We start from the raw sequence: 21,588 nt of genomic DNA, 5'->3' as shown, positions 1-21,588 counted from the left end.
TTTCTACACATCAACTTATGCTGACAGTTTCTGTTGAGTGAGTGCAACGAAAGCTCGGTCATTTTGAGGGCACCTTGAGTCATCATAGATTCCTCATAACAAATTCTTTGAACTAATAGTGAATCCATAACCCAAAGGGAGTCGTAGAGGGTTCTTTTCCTAGCTTGTATAAATTTTAGCGCTCTTTCTGTTCTTCTCATCAACCTTATCGCTAACTTGACTACGCCCTAGTAGAGAGAAACACCGAGATATCAATCAGGTCGACGTGCCTTTAACGTACTCTTGGGTTATAGAAAAGGTCAGTATGTTTGTTTGCTGAGCCAGTAGTACACGAGCTAATCTAAAGCCTAGGATTCCGGTCGATAGACACTGCAGGCGTTCGGTAGAGAACAGATTGTCCCATCTGCAGATGGTTCGAGCAAAGCCTAACTGTAGGTCCTGTTAATTTTTGAAGCCATAAGCATATAAAGTCAAAAACTGTCAGTGTGAAATCTATCTCATTTAGGAGTTGTATTCCACTTCTGAATTTCCGACTATAAAACCGCCTCTTAATTGCAAATATGATTTTGAAGGAAAATTCTCGAGCATTCTACTCACAACTTTAAAAGGCTTGACTTTATCTGTATTACTGAATAAAATGGAGAACTTTTTATTTTCCACTTTTAGCCACCGCTTTACTAGACGTAGTGTAAGTTGAGCACGAAACTTATGCCTACCTGTAGTTGCATTGTCCCCTACTACAGCATTGCCCTCGCCAGTTCTTGTATTGTTCTTCACAAGCTTTGTGGGTGATTTAGGCACCTTCACCACAGCCGTATCTTCGTCATCTGTTGGTTTCGTTTGTAATTGCGGACGTACGACGCCTGAAAAATAAAGAAACTTATTTAAATATAAATTAAATTACCATTGGTGGGCAAACTGATACATAAAATTTTATCGAAATCCGTGCTTATATTGAAAATCGAAAATTACAATTGAAACAAGCAAATAAATTTTACCTTCATATAAATCGCGATTACTAATATCCTCAGGAAATTGATGATGACGCATAGACTGATCGTTGATATTAGCATGCTTATGCAATTGTGGTATTAGGTTTAACCACATCGATAATTTGTGACCACGATAATGGCTCTGCACCTCCGCTTTGTTACCTTAACAATAAAAATAAAAAAAATGGCAAATTTTTGTGCAGAAATATACATAAATGTCCTCATCTAACTCACCCAATTCCAAATAAAGTTGATTCACCACATCATAAGCATCCCAAAAGGGCAAGCGCTCCGTGTAAGTAAGCTCATCAGCGATAGACATTTTGACTTCATTCGATTCGCTATTGCTACGCAAATGACGTTTATAATAGGCACGACGATCCCGCAATAAACTGCTGCGTCGTTGATTATAAAATAATGCGAGATTTAATGTATCCACTGCATTACCGTTTTGTGGTGTGGTGAGTAAGTGTAGTGTGGTGAGATTAAAATATTTATTGACGGCATTTAATGATTTAAGCGAGGCACGTTTCACTTTGGCATAATCAAGTTGTGGTGACCTGTATGCTGATGTAGATATGAATGGTGTCTCCAAACCTGAATGATTCGGATTGCTAGATAGGGAAGAAATTTTAAAACAAAACACGCTGCGTATGAGTAACATGTATGTCCAATTGTGTGTATATCGATGTGTTATTGTGATTCTTACAACGAAGAGGTGATTGGACAATAGCTTGTTACCCCCAGCGGGTTAGGGAGTTAGAATATACCCGCGGTAGGTATGCCTGTCGTAAGAGGCGACTAAAATACCAGATTCAAGGGGTTGTATAGCGCAAACTTTTCAGGTTGCCAGCGCAATATATAGCTTCTCCAAACCTAATTGTCAACCTCACTTTCGAGCGGCGAATCCCGTTTCACTAACAGACGAGGCTCTGGCGACCCCAAGCTCTTCATGGAACTTGGGGGTGGGGAGGGAGGGATGGCCTGAAGGTTTAATGTGGCCATATAAATCCTTCCCGAGATGGTCGGGCTAGCACCTTAATGGAGCTGTGTTACCGGAGCGTACCGGTACCACTCCGCAAAGCCTTCGGGGAGTAAGTTATCGCTGCAACAACAACAACAACAAGAACAGTTTGTTTGGGTCACATATGCACAATGAAAGCATTTCGAGGATATATACTTCTAAACTAAATAGACTCATGAGCCGAAGCAAAAAAGTTAATAAAAAGGTGGTGATTCAATAGCTAAAACCACTATGTCCTGATTCTGTTGCCTCCGAAGAGATTTTAAGCCGAGCCTCTCTTCCAATTTGCGTCGCGCTCCTTTTAAGTTTACTTAAAAATTGGCTGGGCGGTACCTCGTCGTTTCATGCCGACCCCGAACGGCATCTGCAAGGCAGATGATTTTTCACTGTGAGTTTTTCATGGCAGAAATACACTTGGAGTGCTTGCCAAATACTGCCAAAGGGCGACACCCCCCATTTAGGATGGGAAGTTAGAAATTTCAGCATACAGGATGTAACATCTCCAAATGGATTGAACATTTCTCAACGGGTTGGGTAGTCTGTATTCGAGGTTACTATCAAATACTTACCCCGTTTTAGCAAAATTCGCTAGATATCGCAACATAAGGCGACTAATCTGTCTCTCCTGAGTAGTATAGTTATGCGGAAATAATGGCGAAATGGGTAATCCTAACCAGAAAGGCACATCTTCACCACGAACGGATCCGGTTCGCTATAAACGAAAAAGTGCAAATATTAAAAATGTATACATATTTTTTACAGTTCATTGAATGCTATTGCTCTGAACATACCTGCGGATACTCTTCCTCAACTGTTCTATGTTTAAAATGTAAAAAATAGCTGCGACCACCATGTAAACTGTGCATATAGCCCAGCTTGATGAGCCCCGCTGCAGTATGGCCATCACTTAAAAAAGATAGCGTGGCATCACGTGAGCTTAGTGGACTGCGAATGGCTTTCTCCCAGTCTGTGTATTCATTCTAAGGAAAATAAAAGAGATTTATAAAAATGAAAACTAGGTTTTCCACAATTTTTAGCTGAATGGTTTACATATCTAATTTCAAAGATCCCTACAACTTTTTAACCATGGAATTAGTATGGCGCATGGAGATCTGCATGTAGAATGCATATCAGAGAACAATGACAAAAAGCAGCGAACAGAGCAGAGTGCTTGTTACCGGAACGTAGCGGATCTGCATCCGGTAAAGGACCATCAACATCGATAACACTCCCTTCGGGGAGTATCCTTATCGCTACAAAAACAACAAAAAAAAAAAAACAGAGATATCTGAGGTTTAAGGCCAAAGGGCACAACCCGCTAAGCACAGAAATCAAGCAACGAAGGTGCCACAGAGTAGATATCGTGTACTACATGCCCGGGACTATTAATGCCCATACCAGTAGACTAAGCGGAATGCAGAAGACAAATTTTGTTGAATTCACTTTTCCATAAGTCTAAATTTATCTTTCGGTGATTTAATGAGATGCCAGCCTACATCCTTCGATCTCGTTTTGACAATAGCAATAGAAGTTTTCCAGATGAGACAGCACACCCCAGCAGGTTCAGCTTAGAATTTACTCGCAGGAACGAGGGCGATTACAACAACAACAAGGTACAACGGATTATATAGGTTACAGCAGTAACCAGTGATATTATATGATTTCGCATTTGATAATGCCGCATTAAAATCCCGATCACTGTAGAAAACTGAGCTTTTGAGATACACTGAAGTCGGCTAAATGTTTGGAACTAACTCTTGCCTAAGTGGCAACATCTTCATCACTTCAACAGTAATTGACGCTTAACCTGTTAAGCGATTTAAGTTTAGGTCTCTCCTCTCTTTGCGTGCCGAAGCAGTAGATTCGCATAACATGACCTAGCGAGCAAAGTAACCACGGCGGGTTAGGGGGTTACAATATACCCGCGGTAGATATGCCTGTCGTAAGAGGCGACTAAAATACCAAATATATTCAAGGGTTGTGTAGCGCAACGCTTTTAAAGGGGTTGCCAGCGCAATATATATGTAGCTTCTCCAACCCAATTGTCAATCTCACATATCCGTGGCGAATCCTGTTTCATTAACGAGGCTCTGGCGAGCCCGAACTCCTCATGGATCTAGGGAGTGGGAGGGCGGTATGGCCTAGAAGGTCGCATGTGGTCATAACAAATCGTTCCCGAGATGGTCGGGCTTAGTACCGGAACGTACCGGATCTGCATCCGTCAAAGGACCATCAACATCGATAACACTTCCCAAGGCCTTCGAGGAGTGTCCTTATCGCTACAACAACAACAACAATAATAGCAAAGTATGTGGGTTTTTATTTGTCGCACCATGTTCCATCTTGCATAATGGTATGAAGATGGGTTTAAATGAACGGAAGGGGTCGGGTCAGAAACAAGTAGATCACACATGCTGCTGTTGTTGTTGTTGTTGTAGCAGTGCTACGCCCCATCCAATAGGTACGACGATTACAAATTATCATCAATATCCTCTATCGGGAGTCCAAGGAAACTTGCTGTTTCAACAGGGGTGTACCATAATGAGAAGGGTTGTTAGAGGCGTTGGTTCCACAATACAGTTGAAGAGATTGTTGGTGTCATGTGGGGACACGTTACAAGCAGGACATATGTCCCGACACACATGCTGCTAGATCACTGTAGTGTCTATCAAACGAAAAGTGTAGCCGACAGAAAGCAGCAGAAACTCTGGAGCAAGTATTTTTAAGCTGTCAATAACGCAATAATTTCACACAGTACTACTTTAAAGTGCAAACAAGCATTGGAGAGACTTCACTCAGACAGTACCATACATTTATACTGAGTTCCGGGTCATGAATGGATAGAAGGTAGCGAAAAAGCCGATGAGTTGACAAAGGAGTTGGGTTCAGCACTCAATGAATCGACGGTAGACGTCACCCCCAGCGGGTTAGGTGGTTAGAATATACCAGCGGTAGGTATGCCTGTCATAAGAGGCGACTAAAATACCAGATTCAAGGGGTTGTGTAGCGCAACTTGTTCAGGTTGCCAGCGCAATATATAGCTTCTCCAAACCCAATTGTCAACCACACCTTCGAGCGCCGAATCCCGATTCACTAACAGACGAGGCTCTGACGACCCCAAGCTCTTCATGGAACTTGGGGGTGGGGAGGGAGGGATGGCCTGAAGATTTAATGTGGCCATATAAATCGTTTCCGAGATGGTCGGGCTAGCACCTTAATGGAGCTGTGTTACCGGAGCGTACCGGATCTGTATCCGACAAAGGGCCATCACAACGAGAACACTCCCCAAAGCATTCGGGGAGTAACCTTATCGCTACAATAACAACAACGGCAGAAGTCCGCTGGAGAAAAATTAAAAGCAGACAGAAGTTGCATATGATCAAACAAGCATTAAAGGCGTGGATAGATGCGTAGGGCTCATTTTGGGCGTACAACATTTCTACTGATATATAGATTATGTTCATAGTTTGTTTTAGTACATTACTCACCTTAAGAACGGCAAATATTTCATTTAAATGATAATGAAAATTATTACGAACAAAAGTTCTTAGTATACGATCACGACGCGTCTCATTAAAACCAAATTCCAAATCTTGTGCACTCAAATCCAAATACGATTCCACTGAGGTAAGGCAAAAAATGAGGTCGCGTTTTGGAAAGTTTGCAAATTCAATTCCTGAAGTACTGTTTGAGAAAGACAAAGAAAGAAATACTACTGTATATACAAGCATCAATGACCAACTTCTTCTGATAGAACTTACCTAACTATAGCTGAACCTAAAGGCAGCGTCAATTCCCCAACTGGATCGGCATTCGGCGATATAACTGTACCATCGATGAAAGGCGCAAAACCGCTCAAAAATCTATGTTTCAAAAGAAAACACTAAATATAAGCACAACTTAATCCCAATTTAAAATCCATCGATCTCACCTTGGATGATCGATTTTAACAGCTAAAAGCTCCGCAATCGTTTTCGTGCGCAAGCAAGGCGCTAAATCATCATACAACATATCACCATGACAACCCGTTTGTTCGGCTACACGCCGTTTCACAAATAATGGATTCTTCTGTATAGCCCATGGTGAGAGCGCTGAACCGCTTACTAAAACAGCACGTTGCACAAGATCTGTGAGAGTTGAAATGAGTAAGGGATAGTTTTTTTTCAATATTTACTGTGGAAAAATATTCGTTACCACTTACCACTTGCCACTGGTGAGACCATCAGCATATTAGCCAAAGCTGCTCCAGTGCTATGCCCGAGTAGCGTTATGCGTTGTGGATCACCACCAAAGGCGGGTAAGTTTTCCTTTAGCCAATGTAAGCCAGCAACAAGATCCATTAAACCGAAATTTCCTTGTGCACTCTCTTTGCCGCCAGTTTTGAGGAAACCGAGTATGCCGAGACGAAAGTTTATTGTAACAACAATAATATTTCCATGTGCTGCTAACTCTGAACCATCGTAAGGGTTACCAGAGTTCCATTCATATGATTCGCCATGTATGAGCAGTACGGTGGCGAGTATGGATGAAGGCGGATCGGGTATGTGCTCCATGTTGGATGTGCTAGTGGAACCTGATGGAATGCAAGAGCGTGGAAATTATATGAAATATAAGTAGAGCAGGAGGTGAAAATATATCGTTATTATCATAGCATGGCATAAAATCGTTTAACTTAGCATAGCGAAAAATAACATAACGTACCGTAATATAATATAACTTTAAAAAATGTTAACAAAATATTGTAACGATTTTAGAGAAATTCCGCTTATTTCCAATATCTGCTAACGTTCGAATCGCTAAACTGTTGAATAAATAACTCCAATATTCAATAATGCAAAATGGTCTTTATTAGACTACTTTGAAAGTACTTCGCAATAACACTTATACTTCACAACTAATAGCGTTCTTAAATCAAACTGATTACTGACTACTCAGCTTGTGCTGCTTTTATACTCTCCAAATGTCTAGCCGTTTCTCCTTCTAGAACCTACTACTTGGTTACCAGCTATATGCATGTGTATTTGTAGTTTATAGCCTTGATTGATATGTTTACGTACATACGAGTGGCTGCTTAGTATCGGCTTAGTGATGTTAGTATCGCTTAGTGATACTAATATTCGTCACAATATAAAAAATAATAAGAACATAACACAAAACAACGGGTATAACATAAGACACGACTAGAATGAAAAAAATAAATCCACATACTATAACATAACATAGCATAACAGTTATTTTAATATAAAAAAGGCGTGATTACTAAGTACTCCTGAAGTTCGAGGTAACTTTACCAGAAACCAAAATTTGCGCGCTTTTGGGAAAAGCTTTGTCAGCTTCTTATCGGTAAAAACCAACACCAACCAGATATGGTTTTATTATTAGCTTATTATCAATAGCGAATTATCATTATCTCGTGATTGGTTTGTTATCCGCTTGTTATCGTCGTATCTTCGGCTTCTTTTTGATATCTTATCGGCTTGTTATCGACGGGTTACAAAGGTGTCTTTGATTTGATATTGAAGTTTATTCGGTATCGGCTTCATAACAAACCGATGAGTCGTAGATAACACACCAATAACATATCGGTAACACTCCGATAAGAAATCGATTGCTTTTCGATAACACACCGCTAACATATTGTTAACCTTGATAAGAAATCGATAACAAATTGAAACATTTTAGATAGCAAATCGATAACTTTCGGATGAAAAATAGGTAATACGTCGATAACACAATAATACTACTATAACACATAGATAGCTTTCAAGTAATAAATTGATCGAGCAAATTGATAACTTATGATGAAAAATAAATAACACGCCGATATCACAATAATACTGCCATAACAAATCGATAGCTTTTCAATAATAAATTGATCGAGCAAATCAATAACTTATGATGAAAAATAAATAACACGCCGATAACACATTAGTAACAACCATAACAAACTGATAACGTTCTGATAACATTTCGATGAAATTTCGATACAAAATCGACAACTTTGCAGCAACATATCGATCAATTTTCGATAACAACCCTACGGTAACACAACGATAACTCGGTCATAACCAGTCGGTAATACACTCATCGATAGCAAACCGTTAGCACTTCGTTAACAAATGACTCCTAATCCTTTCTTTCCCCTTCCTCCTTTCCTTTTTACCCCCCTTCTTTACTTTTCTTTCATTTCCTTTCAAAGTGCAGAATATTGCTTGCGTAGCTTAAAAGTAATGGTTGGAGAATGTCGGTAAAACCAGCAAAGACTGCTTGACGATTAGGTCTATATGCATAGGTGAGAAGGAGCTTATCACCATTCACCATGAAACACATCAACAAATAAAAGTTCGACAGAATTACATAGCTTACAGGACACACAGTTATATAGCGATACCACCAAATAAATTCCTTACTACCTAAGAAGAGCGATTTACCAGTACGCCCTCAGCAGTACTATCAGATTTCGAGCACTAATCTCGAAAGGAGGTAGCATCGGTTTAAGCGCCACTGCTTCGCATGCTCATTTTTCTGCACTACCTTTCAGCAGGCATCAATCGCGTCATAGCTAGAAAGACCTTGTTCTTCTCTTGGCATCTTCACATGGTCGCTCCATTCTAATGTAATACAGATCGGCCATTTCCCTAAGCAGGTATACTGGGATTTTCCGAGAAAAAACAAGCATCGCGTCGTCGAATACCGTTCGATAAGCCCTTACTATTCGGTAGGCTGCTAGTATATCTTTTTAGTGGCTTATTTTAGACTTTCTCTCCCACCGTTCAGAAGTGCTTCTTAAAAATTTGTTATGAGTCAACATTGAGTCCTAAATATTTCAAGTAAGGTTTTGAATTTATTTCATAATCTCCTATTGTTGGGACTAACCCATCCTCAGTCCACCTTGAGCTCACCAAAGCCACCTCTGTCTTATTGCTAGCTATCTCCAGCCCCATACTCGTCCGCCGTTCCTTTACTCTTCCTATGGCGTCCTTACATAATGCTAAGAGCAGATGCAGTCTCTTGACCTCAGCTACTACGCCAATATCATCTGCATACCCGAAAATTGACGTACCTCCGAAAGGTTGATTTGTAGCAAAAGGCAATACATCGCATTCCATAGCGTTGTCCCTAGAACAGATCCCTGAAGACGCGGCCAGTGATGGTGTGCTTTCTTACTACGCCTGCACTAACATCCTACATGTATCCCCCATATGGAATACCATTTAAAAAGACTACGCTTAAGCTTACACTCAGGATTCCTCCATACCGTGTTCAAAGATGTTTACACATCAAAAGAGAAACATAGTTTGGTGAATATTAGCATCACTATGCTGTTAGGATATAATCACAACAAAAACAGCAAGCAGCCACACTTAAGTACAAAGCAATGAAGAATATTCCATACACATAACCAGCAGCCTGGAGCAGAGAGATTATTTCACATACACATATTTAGCCATCAGCTAAGAGCAGAAGTTGTTACTCACACATACACACGCATATAGCTAAATAAGCAAGTATGAGATACAACTGTTCCAGAAGGCATGTTCGTGAAAAGTCTAGACCTTAGGAGAAATATGCGAACGAGACAACAGAGAGTATAAAAGCAGCACAAGCTGAGGAATAACTAGTCAGTTTTATTGAAACACGCTATTAGTGAAGTATAATTGTACTACTGCCAAAGTAGTCTAAATAAAGCCCACAAAAATTTTAATTTCGTAAAAGTTGATTTTTTCCTTGCGATTGTTTATTATTTTCAATCAAATTCTAAGCCAGGGGACTTTTAATCGTTTGTGGGGATGCATAGTATTCGGTCCAGTTCAGGAACCTAACATCAAAACCAAGAAGAAATATTAAGGGATGCCGCGGGGCGTGTTCCATCCCCACTATTATTTAATTTTTACATATCGAAGCTGCCTTTCCCGCCCGAAGCACATACCATTGTTTTCTACGCCAATGATTACACGATACTTGCAAAAGGTCCTGCCCTTTCATCTATGCACTTTGCTGTAAAATTAACAACTATCTTCCTAGTCTTTGGTGTTTTTTCGCCTTATGAAATTTGGCATTATCATCGGTCAATTCTTCAGCGACCATATTCACCACGTGGAGCAAAACCGCGTCGGAAATGTTGGAGCCGATAAATGCCAGGCGGACCCCGTTCTCAGAGTACAATATCCGAAGCTCACAGTTGAAAAAGCCAAATCGTCAGGGAATCACTCTGGCACAACTGCCAGCTGAATACCGTATAGGTAAAACTTTTATCTATCCAGAATCAACCCCTATATACATAATGTATGTCCTGTATGTACGAAATCAACCACCTTTTCAGTTCTAATATGGAACCAACGCCTTTAACTTTCTTTGGTAAAAAATAGATGAAACACCAAGTATCCGTGGAATTCTGTTAGATGATCTAGCAATTTCTGAGTTCTCGCACCCATTGGATGGGGCAAAGCACACTGCTACAACAACAACCAAACGGAAATACACGACATTTATGGCGTTCTATCTTGATATCAGAAATCGGGATATCTCCGCATCTGCCCCCCTTTTGTCACGATATGAAAAATATATTTTGAAGCTGTTTGAATTATGGAGCTCACAGTGGGTGAATAACAAAGGACACTGTGTAGAATTGCGTAAATCATTGTGTGTTATTTGCTGGAATGTCATAAGGAGACAATCCTCCGCAGGTAAGAGCGCAGTATTCTAACAGGCCTGCAACGTTCTCCTTTGATTTTCATTTAAGTCAGGCGGCTGACCAGTTCCCTTGAAAACAATGCTTCTTTATTTTTCCCCCAAGCCTGGCAGCAAGTACCTTAAGGATTTTATTGCGCCTTAGAAATGTGGAGGAAAGAACACTAACCACTGACAATTTTTCGGAGGGGTTTCTAAAATCCATGGATAATGTTTAAAATGAAGTTTTGTGTTGTTTTTATTTAAGATTTCTCATAAATTAATAATTTGAATTTCAAAAAATATCAATAAAAGTCCAATTCAAAAAATTTTCTTTGTTTTTTGTCTTTCCCTCTTATACATTTCACTTCATTTGAAACATATTTCAAAAGCGTGACGTCACAGCAGAAGTTTTACTTTTTGTTGTTGTCTTTAATGCGAGATCCGTTACTTGGTTCATGGTGCATAATTATCAGAAATTCCCAAAATTCGTTAGAATAGTTTAACATAGTATTAGGAAGTATGCTATAACACCATAGTATGGTAGAGCAATAAATAACGCAACATAACATTTAACGTAACACAACACATTTTCACTAAATATAACATCAAAATAAGAAAACAAAAAAACAAACCAAACAAAAAAAGTAATGCCATTAAATCGAAAAAAAAAACAACGAAATTAATCACTGCTCCTAACCTCACTCTTCCATTTCAATTATCCATTAAGTTCATGTTGATTGTCGCTAGGGTATTATCACTTCCACAATGCTTGCAGTGTAACTTAAATAAATAAACTGCAATGCACTACGGAATTGATGCCGCCACAGCTTTTCGTATTTAACTCACTGTTACACGAAAAAAAAAAATAAAAAAATTACGTAATACAATTTTAACAATTTTCTATTTTACTTACGTCTCTTTCGTCGATTTTCATATGGAACATAAATATTCAAATATAAACAGTCTTCCGATTGATTACTGAGTAACGGTAATAGTCGGCGTAATTGTGCTAAACGCGCACGCGGCACTTCTAACAGCGCTTCTGGCCCATTGGGCGGTATGGGCACTGTTTGTGGACAGACGGCCGAAAAGCGATCAGCATTTCGTACGTTTTTCCATGTGGATGGCGTAATGGGTGGCATAAATCTGTAATGAAGAAATCAAATGAAAGATCTGAAATTATTTGAATAAAGATCATGCGTAGAACATATTGTGACGAATATTAGCATCACTAAGCTGATACTAAGTAAATAAAGGCACAACAACAATAAAGCAAACTGCCACTCTAAACAAATCAATCATCATTTACACACATATATACAAGGCAAACGAAGTGACACTCACAAACACATGTAATCATCAGCCGAAGTAGTACTCACATATACACACGCATATAGCTACAAACTACAAATATACATGTATATGGCTGGTAACCAAGCATGAAGTTCGCGAAATTACTAGACCTTAGGAGAAATGGGTGAACGAGGAAACTGAGAGTATAAAAGCAGAGTAAGCTGAGGCATGACTAATCAGTTTGATTTAAACACGCTATTGGTTTCGAAGTAAGAGTTATTGTGAAGTACTCTCAAAGTAGTCTAATAAAGTCCATTTTGCATTACTGAATATTTAGTTATTTATTCAACAGTTTAGAGATACGAACGTTAGTAGAAGGTTTCAAATAAGAGGAATTTCCCAAAATTCGTTACAATATCGTAAAGTTAACTCTAAAATGGCAGCCATTTAATTTATAGTCAATCTTATCTAGACATTCGTATTGAACAGGACCACCTACTAGCTTCAAATGGGATGTCGGGGCTATTTCTTTTCAATCTTCGGACTAATTTTGAGTTCTCACATCGGTGGAAACTTAAGCACTCTGAGGTTTTTTCTTAATAACGTGTTTTAGGTAGGTGGCGGAACTTGTGCCTTTTCGTACAAACCTTCGGCAAGTACGATTTTAAATTGTGGTAAAAATGGCCGCGGCATATGCCCTTACAGGACTCAAAGAGCATACTTTCACGACATTGAACTTTTTTAATTTGGTGAGACAGACCAGAATATTGTTGACTGCAGTAAAGGGCTCGCACAATAAATTCAAATGGGATACGTTACTAATATTGAAAGACCTCTGTGGAGACTAAGGTCGGACTGTCGAAGCTCGTTTTGCCAGTGTGTAGAAGATTTTACAGTTAAGGTTAACGACTTAAAGCTGAACGGCAGGAATATTGAGCGCATATCTCTTCGTACGCTAGATGACTAAGAGAAGGAGCTGCTAGTTTACAGGTAACTTGTATAACAGCAGCATTCCGACCTAGTAAACCTTTTTTTTGTTAAATTTTGTAAAGTGTAAATGGAAGCTTTGGCAAAAGCAAATTGGTGGTGATATTCGCATGGGGACAAGCAGGTGGATACTGTAGGCCAACCACAGTTGGATAAGAAGATTGCTGATGGGGACATAGATAGTTCATTGCCAAGAGAAGAATATCGGCATGAGCTTTTTTTCAGGAGCCCTTCGTATTGAATGGGGTGATATCTGAATAAAGTCATGAAGTCTAGAAAATTATTTTTTTGGATTTTATGGGGGGGGGGGGGGGGTGGGGTAACGCTCCATATAACGACGACTCTTACTCTTGGCTTGATACAGCCTAGATTCATATATATTGTGACGAATATTAGCATCACTAAGCTGTTAATAAATAATCACACAACAACACAAACATGAAGCAGCCCTCTTATGTAGGTACATGTACACATTAAAGCTAGCAACACTTATGTAGAAGGCGACGAAGAGCTATTTGACACACACAGATGTAGTCATCAGCCGAAGTAGTTACTCACACATACACACGCATATGGCTATAAACTACAAATATGCATGTACTCATATAACTAATTATTACCAAGCAGGAGATACAAGAGTTCTAGAAGGTGAAACGTCTAGATCTTTGAAGAAAAATGCGAACGAAAAACGGAGAGTATAAAAGCAGCGCAAGCTGAACAATCAGTAATCAGTTTGATTTAAACACGCTATTAGTTGCGAAGTGCAGTATAATTGTGAAGTATAATTATAATACTCCCAAAGTAATCTTAATAAAGACCAGTTTGCAAAACTGAATATGGAAGTGATTTACTTAACAGTTTAGCAATTCGAACGTTAGCAGCAGGTTTCAAATAAGCGGAATTTTCACTAAATTCATTACAATAGAAATAACCTTATCCTGATGACAGTAGCTCGTTGATGCATCAAAGAATGGGTGATACAATTTTCCAACGAATGGAAAGGGTATATTGGTCAAGCGCAATGCTCCCGACTTACACTCACGAAAATTGTAAGTAAGGTTATCGGGATTCAAGGCGGTTGGTAAGCGCAATACAAAGTTTTATATATATGAATTAAGCGGGGGTTTCCCTTATTGCTTTGAAATGTATGAAAACATTTATTTGAAGCAATTTTTTATTTTATAATTTATTTTAATAATTTGGGAAAAATTTAAACAACGTGACATCAGGACGGACAAGGCGACAGCTGTTTCGATTATACCTTGTAAATCTCTTCAAAGCATTTTCTTTCGGCTCTCAGAGAAACTGGTATTGTTTTTGCTTTTGTTCTATTTATATAACTAAAAAGAATTACCAATGTTGTTTATTTGTATGAATTAAGCGGGGTTTGCCCTTATTGCTTTTAAATGTATGAAAACATTTATTTGAAGCAATTTTTTATTTTATAATTTATTTTATAAGTTTTATTGCTTCACAGCTTCCCCAACCCAATTGTCAACATCACCTACCCGAGCCGAATGCTATAACAAATATGAGTTTATCATACACATATAAACCAGGCTAGGCTCTGGTGACTCCAAGCTCCTCAAGGAATTAGGGGTGTCCTAGAAGGTTTTACATGGTCACACTAAATCATACCTTAATGTGCTGGTGCCTTTTACCGTAACGTACCGGAACTATATCCGGAAAATTACTATCAAAACATCGACAACACTACCAAAACCTTCGCGGAGTGTCTTTATCTCTACAAGAAGAGGAAGGTAAAGTTACATCTTTATAAAGAAAGACTTTCTATCCGCCAAGCTAAGGATCATACAAAGCTTTAAATCAATCCACGTAAGGCTAATTACAATACAACCAAACTAATCTAAAGTGTTAGAACCATATATATATTAGCCTGAAGGACAAAATGTAGGATGTCAGGTGTAGAGGTGGATAGACAGATGAAAGAAAATATGTTGGATGACTTTGACATACGTATTAGTGAAATAAAACGAATGCATAGACTGAAGGCCAGCGAGGCAGTGAAAAGGGAGCTCGAAAATTTAGAGCAAAAATGGATGGGCAAATTGAAAGACGAATATAAGAAGTTCGCAGGCTATAATAAAAGTACCATTACAGATATAGGGATTGAGAAGACGAGCTCAAAAAGAGAGAATGAATAGCAGCGCAGGCTAACTGGAACTGGGTTTGGGGTTAATAACCCAGAAGGTTTAAAGTGTCTTATCAAATTGTTTCCAAGATGGCCCACATAGTCCCTTAAAGGTACTTATTTTCGAGTCATCAACATAGATAATAGTTCCTAAAAACTACTTGGAGCATCTTTATCGTTAAAAGAACTAAAAGCAGAGCCAAGCTCTGATGAGAAATTAGGCCTCTCAAACTCTTGAAAGGGTTGCACTACACAACCCCTTTAATCAATTTGGTATTTGAGACGCCTCTTAATACAAGCATACCTGCCGCGGGTTTATTCTAAGCTTCCTAACCCGCTGGAGTAATATACACACCACTTGACCGATTATAGAGTTCTGCAACAGGAAGCAACAGGTCTCCTTCTCTCTTCATAGCAGCTCTGCTTGGAAGATACTAGCTGCGTTTGGAAAACGGATTGAGAGTGCAACTTCTAGCTGCTCGAAGAGGACGCCTGTCCATTTGGGACCCGTTACTGAATAGTGAGGTGACATCCTCCTTCCATACCATGTCGGCTGAATAATCCGTTCTCGAGGGTACAACTCAAAGCGGTATAAAACAATGATAAACCTCCCAAAAAGTAGCCTAAGAATACTCACAGGTCACTGCAGGCTAAAGAGCCACATGCATAAACTGGGCATATCATCTAGTAGCATCTGTCGATTCAGTGATCAAGAAGATGAGACTGCAGAACACAAAATAGTCACATACACTCTCTGAAGCCGAGAACCATTCCGGATTTTCTCATAGAGCTCAGTTTGAATGAGGCGTTGTGAAGAGAATGAGGGCACAATAGATCAATAGGTCGCAGTGCTTAACCTCACAACATATCTATCTATATACTTTGCAGTTCTTGTCAAACTTCATTATAGACGAAATATACTATACTGACACATGAACTTAATTCGCATCACTAGTGGATCCAAGTGGATATGGGTAAGACTCACTTTGACATACACACACACAGATGTTTCTAACTTAAATATAAAACTTAAGATATTTATTTAAGTAATTTTTCAATTTACCTCAAACTTCCAACGGGCGGCGAGGCATACGGTATACCCAGATAAGCTTCAACTAAAGGACTCGAACGCACAACGATACCGCGCAGCAAACCATACTTCGTCTTCACCGTATTCGTAGTTAACTTAACGCTACCGTGAAAACACTCAGTACCATGCCAAAGTGACGACAACAAAATCAACATGGTAAAAGAGCGTTGCAACAATGACAATGGCCGGTAAGGCCAATGAAAACAACGACGGGCGCCAATAACAAAGAAGTTCGTTATATAAGCTAAGCACACAGACTTAACTAAAAACGTGATGCATAGCAAGAAATCGCAATATGAATGTAGTAGGTAGTGTATAAGTATTTGTTGCGGCTGCAGGTTTTGCTTTTGTTGTTGTGGTTGCTGTTGTAGCATACGCTGCAATTGCGGTTGCCGACTTGGTTTCGGTAGCAGTAATTGTGGTTTGAGTGGCGTTAGCAATGATAATTGTGATTGTGATTGTGCCAGAAGCTGTGGTGTCAGCAGCACTAAAAATGGTGTGGCGATAGGTGTTGCTAACGACTGCGGCTGTGTTTGTGGTGTGTGCAAGAGTGTAGCAGGCATATGCTGTGCAAATGTTGGTTGCGGTTTGCTTGTGTGCTGGTGTGATGTTATTGTTTGCTTGCACAGTGACAAATCTAAGACCTTTCCCTTGAACGCGCGCATATTGAATGCCTCAAGCACAGACAGTACCCTACGCCGCACATTATATATGCACATATGCTTTAAGTGGCGACAGCTTACAAAAGCATGATTTTTGATTGCGCTCAGATAGTTTTTTAAACGCTTAATAATAATATTTGTTGATTGTTTGATTTTATAAGGAATTTGTAGAAATCTTTTTATTTTAAATGATATCAGTCTTATATAGCGAATTCCTTTTAGTTGGCGTGCATTGTCACAGTGCATTGTCAGCGCTGATGCGTAAGCGTTAAAGTTTGCTAAGCAGTTCCGCAAAGCACTGCAATACTGGCGATGACACCACCACCAACACCACCACCAACACGATGTAGTAAAACAAATACTGCTACTTTTTGCGTTACACCATATAGTAAATGCAAGCGCGTATGAGTTGTAGTTTGCTGCACAACTTTCCACAGCATCACACACATCACTCCAGCATACACATCCACCACAACAACAACATCTCGCATGATTAACACAAATATCACTGCTTCTTGTTCTCCGCCTCGTTTTCTTTGCACTTGTGTAAATTTTGTTTATTGCTGTTGCTTTTGCTCGACCTTTGCTTATTGCTGGTGTAATTTTTATGTTGCATATATTTGAAATATTGTTTGTGTGGTGATTATTTGCTAACGTTGTATTGTGGTGGCTTTTGTGTGCGCTCAATGACGTTGTCGAATTGTTGATGCTAGCGTTGTTTGTAACATATAAACTTGTTGTTGTTGCTATTTCAGCTGATTCAATTTGCATGCTAATGAAGTAATTTGCAATATTTTCACAAACAAGCCACTTTATATAAATAAACATATAGTACAACAACACAAATACTCTACAGATACGCTGTTTAGTCCTTGCACACAAAAATTTATAATAATTTTTATGAGAATTTAGCCGCTGGCATGTGTTAGTGCTGCTAATTGGTTTTACCGTTAGAAATTGATTACATTTCGCTTTAGATTTAATCTTTGCTGCCAACATGATGCCACTGCCACTGTCGCTGCTGCTGCTGCTGCTGGTTTGTATATTTTTACAGTTTTTCTTGCTGCTGATACACTCGGGCGTATACGTAACATTTGTTACTGCTAATTTCTTGCTGCTTGCTGCTGTATTTGTTGTATTTGCGCTGCTTTCTGCATATCGTGTGTTGACAGTGTGTTGACTTGTTATTGTTGTTGTAACAATGCTGTGTTTAGTATTTGCTTTCGTTGTTCTATTTATGCTTTTGGGTGAGATATTTGATGAAGAGGTGACGCCGTTAGCTGTGTGTGTAATTGGTAAATTTGTTGCTGTTGTTGCTGCTATTTTTGTTGACTCAATTTGCATGCTAATGCAGCAATTTGCAATATATTCAAACATCAGCAATTTTATATAAACGAAAATATTTATAAAGCGCTGCTGCAACATTGCAAATATTTCACATACACTCATACTCTTGCGCTCTTTATGCACATACTGACATTTGTTATTGTTGTTATTATTATTATTATAATTTAGCTGTTGGCAGGTGTTACTGCTGCTACTGTTTGCTTTTACCGTTACATCTGCATTGCTACTGACTCTGGCTGCAATCTTTGTCATGCTGCTGCTGCTCCCCTTTTTCTTATTACTTTTGCCACTGGCGCACCGTGGCGTATACGAAACCTTTTTTGTTGCCGGTTGCTTGCTGGCTTCTTGCGTCCTTGTTGTATTTACGCTTGTCGTAGTATTTTTTCTTATTTTGAACGTAATGTAATTAAGTATAAACATATAGTAAACGCGTAAGAGCGTAAAGTAAATATTTAGTCGTTTGATGGGTTGAAGCCGTAGGCGGCAATTATTGTTGATTTTCTTGCTGTAGAGCAGCACTGTGGAATGCGTCAGTAGATGGTAGAAGCGCATGTGCCAGTGTTGGTAAAACAATACACTTCGTAGCCATTGCAGTACACGTTGCAAGGGCGTTAATTGTAAAATTTTATTGTTGTATGCGCTTAAGTTGCTAGCGTTATTCTTGTTGCAGTTGCTTGAGTATTTGTTCAATCCATTGTTGTCATTGCTGTAGCTGCTCTTGTTGTCATACGTTATATTGTCGTTTTTGTTGTTGCTTTTTTTACCAACTTTGTTGTTGTTGTACTTTCTCTTACACTTCCCACTCCTGCTGCTGTTATACCACCAACAACTTTCACACCTATTATTTGTTTTTGTGCTGCTTTTGTTTGCTTTTGTGGTCAAGACCTTTTCATTTTCACCGCTGTTGTGTACCACATCAGTTGTCTTCTTATTCTCGCTTTTAGCAACATTTTCCTTGCGATATACTTTGATTTCAAATATTATATAATTTAAGCAATGCGGTTGCTTTGTTTGGAAATTTGCAAATAAATTTCAAAACTTTTTTAATTTTTTTGTGTTTTTCTTCTTTATTAGCTGCTTCCGCTGTTTTTTCTTCTGCTTCCTCGGCCAATTTTAATTACAAATAGCTTCTTCAAAATTCTTGAAGCGAAATTTCGCTCTTTATTTTCGTGTCACTTCACACTGCAGCGAACGCATATAAAAAGTAGAAAAACAAAAAGTTAAATGAATTTCACATTAATTAAAGTTTTTTTATAAAGTTTTTGTTGTTGTTTTATAGTAATTTATAAAAGTAAAGTTAGTGCATTTTCTGCTGCACTTCTAAACTGTAATTAGTATTTGTAACGCGAGATAGTTAAATGTCTTTATATATATATGTAGTTGTGTTTACATACATTAGGGTGGGTCGAAAAGAATAAAAATAATAAAATAATGAAATTTGGAAAAAATTATATCGCCCAGAATGAAATAAAACTAAAAAAAAACACAAAATAAAAATAAAATAAAAAAATTGTAAGCACTTCCTTTATATAAATGGACAAAAATCAACGAAAAATGTCTCCTTATATAGACATATTCTTGCTAAACTTTGATTGTTAAATTTTGACATACTTATACTATATTTTTACTTCTCATATATATTTTTGCAATTTCTATGTCAAAATTTTGAAATCAAAGTTTAGCAAGAATATGTCTTTATATAAGGAGACATTTTTCGCTAATTTTTGGCCATTTATATAATGGAAGTGCTTAAATTTTTTTAATTTTATTATTATTTTCTCCTTTTCTTACATTTTCCCTGTGTCTTAACCTATCTGTTAAGTTTTACGCTTCTAGCTCAATGAGAACTTACATAAAAATCAATCCCAAAATTCCCTCCGTTCCGTTTGATTTTTCTAAATATCTCAGTCCGTGCGCCCCTAGCGAAACTTTTTGTATTGTGTCAAATGCGTGTGTGAAATTACTTAAAACCCGGTTTCAAATTTCAAAATTATTATCTAATGTTTGCGATCCGTGCGCCACCTAACGGAATTTGTTTCTCCTTTTGTTCCTTCGTCACGGTGTCTTAACCTGTCTCTGAGGTTTCATGTTTGTAGCTCAATGAGAAGTTACTTTAAAATCGATCTCAAAACACCAAATTTCCAAATTTTTATCGAAATATTTCGATCCGTGCGCCACCTAACGGAATTTTTTTTCCTTTTCAAAAGTTTTCTCGGCGTCTTATCCTATCTGTGAAGTTTTACAGTTGTAGCTCAATGAGAACTTAACATAAAAATCAATCCCAAAATTCCCTCCGTTTTGAACGATTTTTCTAAATAGCTCATCCCGTGCGCCCCCTAGCGAATCTTTTTGTATCGTGTCATCGGCTGTATTCGACCTGTGAATTAGGTTTGAAATTTCAGGTCTCTAGCTCATCGAGAAATTACTCTCTCTCGCAGTACCGTGCAGCTGGTTTGAAAATTTTCAAATTCTTATCTATTTCATGCTGAACATATACCCAGTAGATATTGCGGGAAAGGTGGCCGCGGCAAGGTCGTTGGTCAAGCTTCGTGATATGGGATATAGACTTTCTTCTTACCAGTTTCGACTTCATGCCGGACAGAACGGACTACTGTATGCCGATAACTGCTCCCTATACAACCTTCACCCCAGTTATTCCAGAGAGAGAGGATTGGGGAAGTGGAATTATCTGGGGCATGGGACCGGTTAACTTGTTCACGGATGGGTCAAAGCTGGATGGAAAGGTTGGTGGGGAGGGGGGGTCTTTTGTCAAGAGCTAAATTTAAGCCGCAAGTTTAAGTTGGCTGATCACTGCAGTGTATTCCAAGCGGAAATTGCTGCGATTAAGGATGCGGTGGATGGAATGCTATCCAGTGCTACCACGGTTAGGGAATTTAACATCTACTCTGATAGCCACCCTCACTAGGGTAGGCACCTTGTCGTTGGTGTGAGGGCTTAGCCGAACTCCATAGCGCCCGACTATGAGGCGGAGCTGTTTAGGACTGACATCTACGCCGTTTCGCCTCATAGGAGGGCGGCGGGATGTCGGTGACCAAGAACTGCCAACCCCTAATCCAGGGTGTTATGCGAACCGTGCCTATTGGACGATTTGCAGCCAGGGGATAAATTCGGCTGTATTCGAACGGAGCCTTCCCGATACCGGGCCATCTCGGGAAATATTTATGGCCTTACCGCAGTAAGGGGCGCTGCTGTGGCGGCGGTTCTTTCCCCGTATATAATACTGGACCGCTGAGCCCGCCTTGTCGGGCAGGTGGTCGTACGACCAAGATGAACAACTCATTACCTGAACGTAATAAGGAGGATGTAAAGAGGAGGACTGAGTCGCAATCCAGGGACGACAAATACGA

The 21,588-nt window shown here is 39.1% G+C and overlaps 1 protein-coding gene across 5 annotated transcripts in view; it reads right to left on the bottom strand.

Annotated features, from left to right (window-relative positions):
- Window positions 1-21,588, bottom strand: part of Nlg2 (Neuroligin 2) — a 179,402-nt gene that overhangs the window by 7,871 nt on the left and 149,943 nt on the right. For all 5 annotated transcript variants that reach the window (XM_067764725.1, XM_067764726.1, XM_067764724.1 and 2 more), the window contains 11 exons: window positions 16,185-19,402; window positions 11,603-11,835; window positions 6,218-6,589; window positions 5,948-6,143; window positions 5,778-5,879; window positions 5,505-5,700; window positions 2,808-2,996; window positions 2,586-2,728; window positions 1,227-1,606; window positions 999-1,154; window positions 717-863 (listed from right to left, as the gene is read on the bottom strand). In XM_067764725.1, coding sequence (XP_067620826.1) covers window positions 717-863; window positions 999-1,154; window positions 1,227-1,606; window positions 2,586-2,728; window positions 2,808-2,996; window positions 5,505-5,700; window positions 5,778-5,879; window positions 5,948-6,143; window positions 6,218-6,589; window positions 11,603-11,835; window positions 16,185-18,772 — 4,702 coding nt within the window. In that variant the 5' untranslated portion in view covers window positions 18,773-19,402. The remainder of the gene's footprint in view (window positions 1-716; window positions 864-998; window positions 1,155-1,226; window positions 1,607-2,585; window positions 2,729-2,807; window positions 2,997-5,504; window positions 5,701-5,777; window positions 5,880-5,947; window positions 6,144-6,217; window positions 6,590-11,602; window positions 11,836-16,184; window positions 19,403-21,588) is intronic.

This window comes from Eurosta solidaginis, chromosome 2 (genome assembly GCF_040869045.1).
Source record: "Eurosta solidaginis isolate ZX-2024a chromosome 2, ASM4086904v1, whole genome shotgun sequence".
NCBI lineage: Eukaryota > Metazoa > Arthropoda > Insecta > Diptera > Tephritidae > Eurosta > Eurosta solidaginis.
Note: the sequence above shows the minus strand (reverse complement) of the source record. Positions and strands in the feature narration are given on the sequence as shown.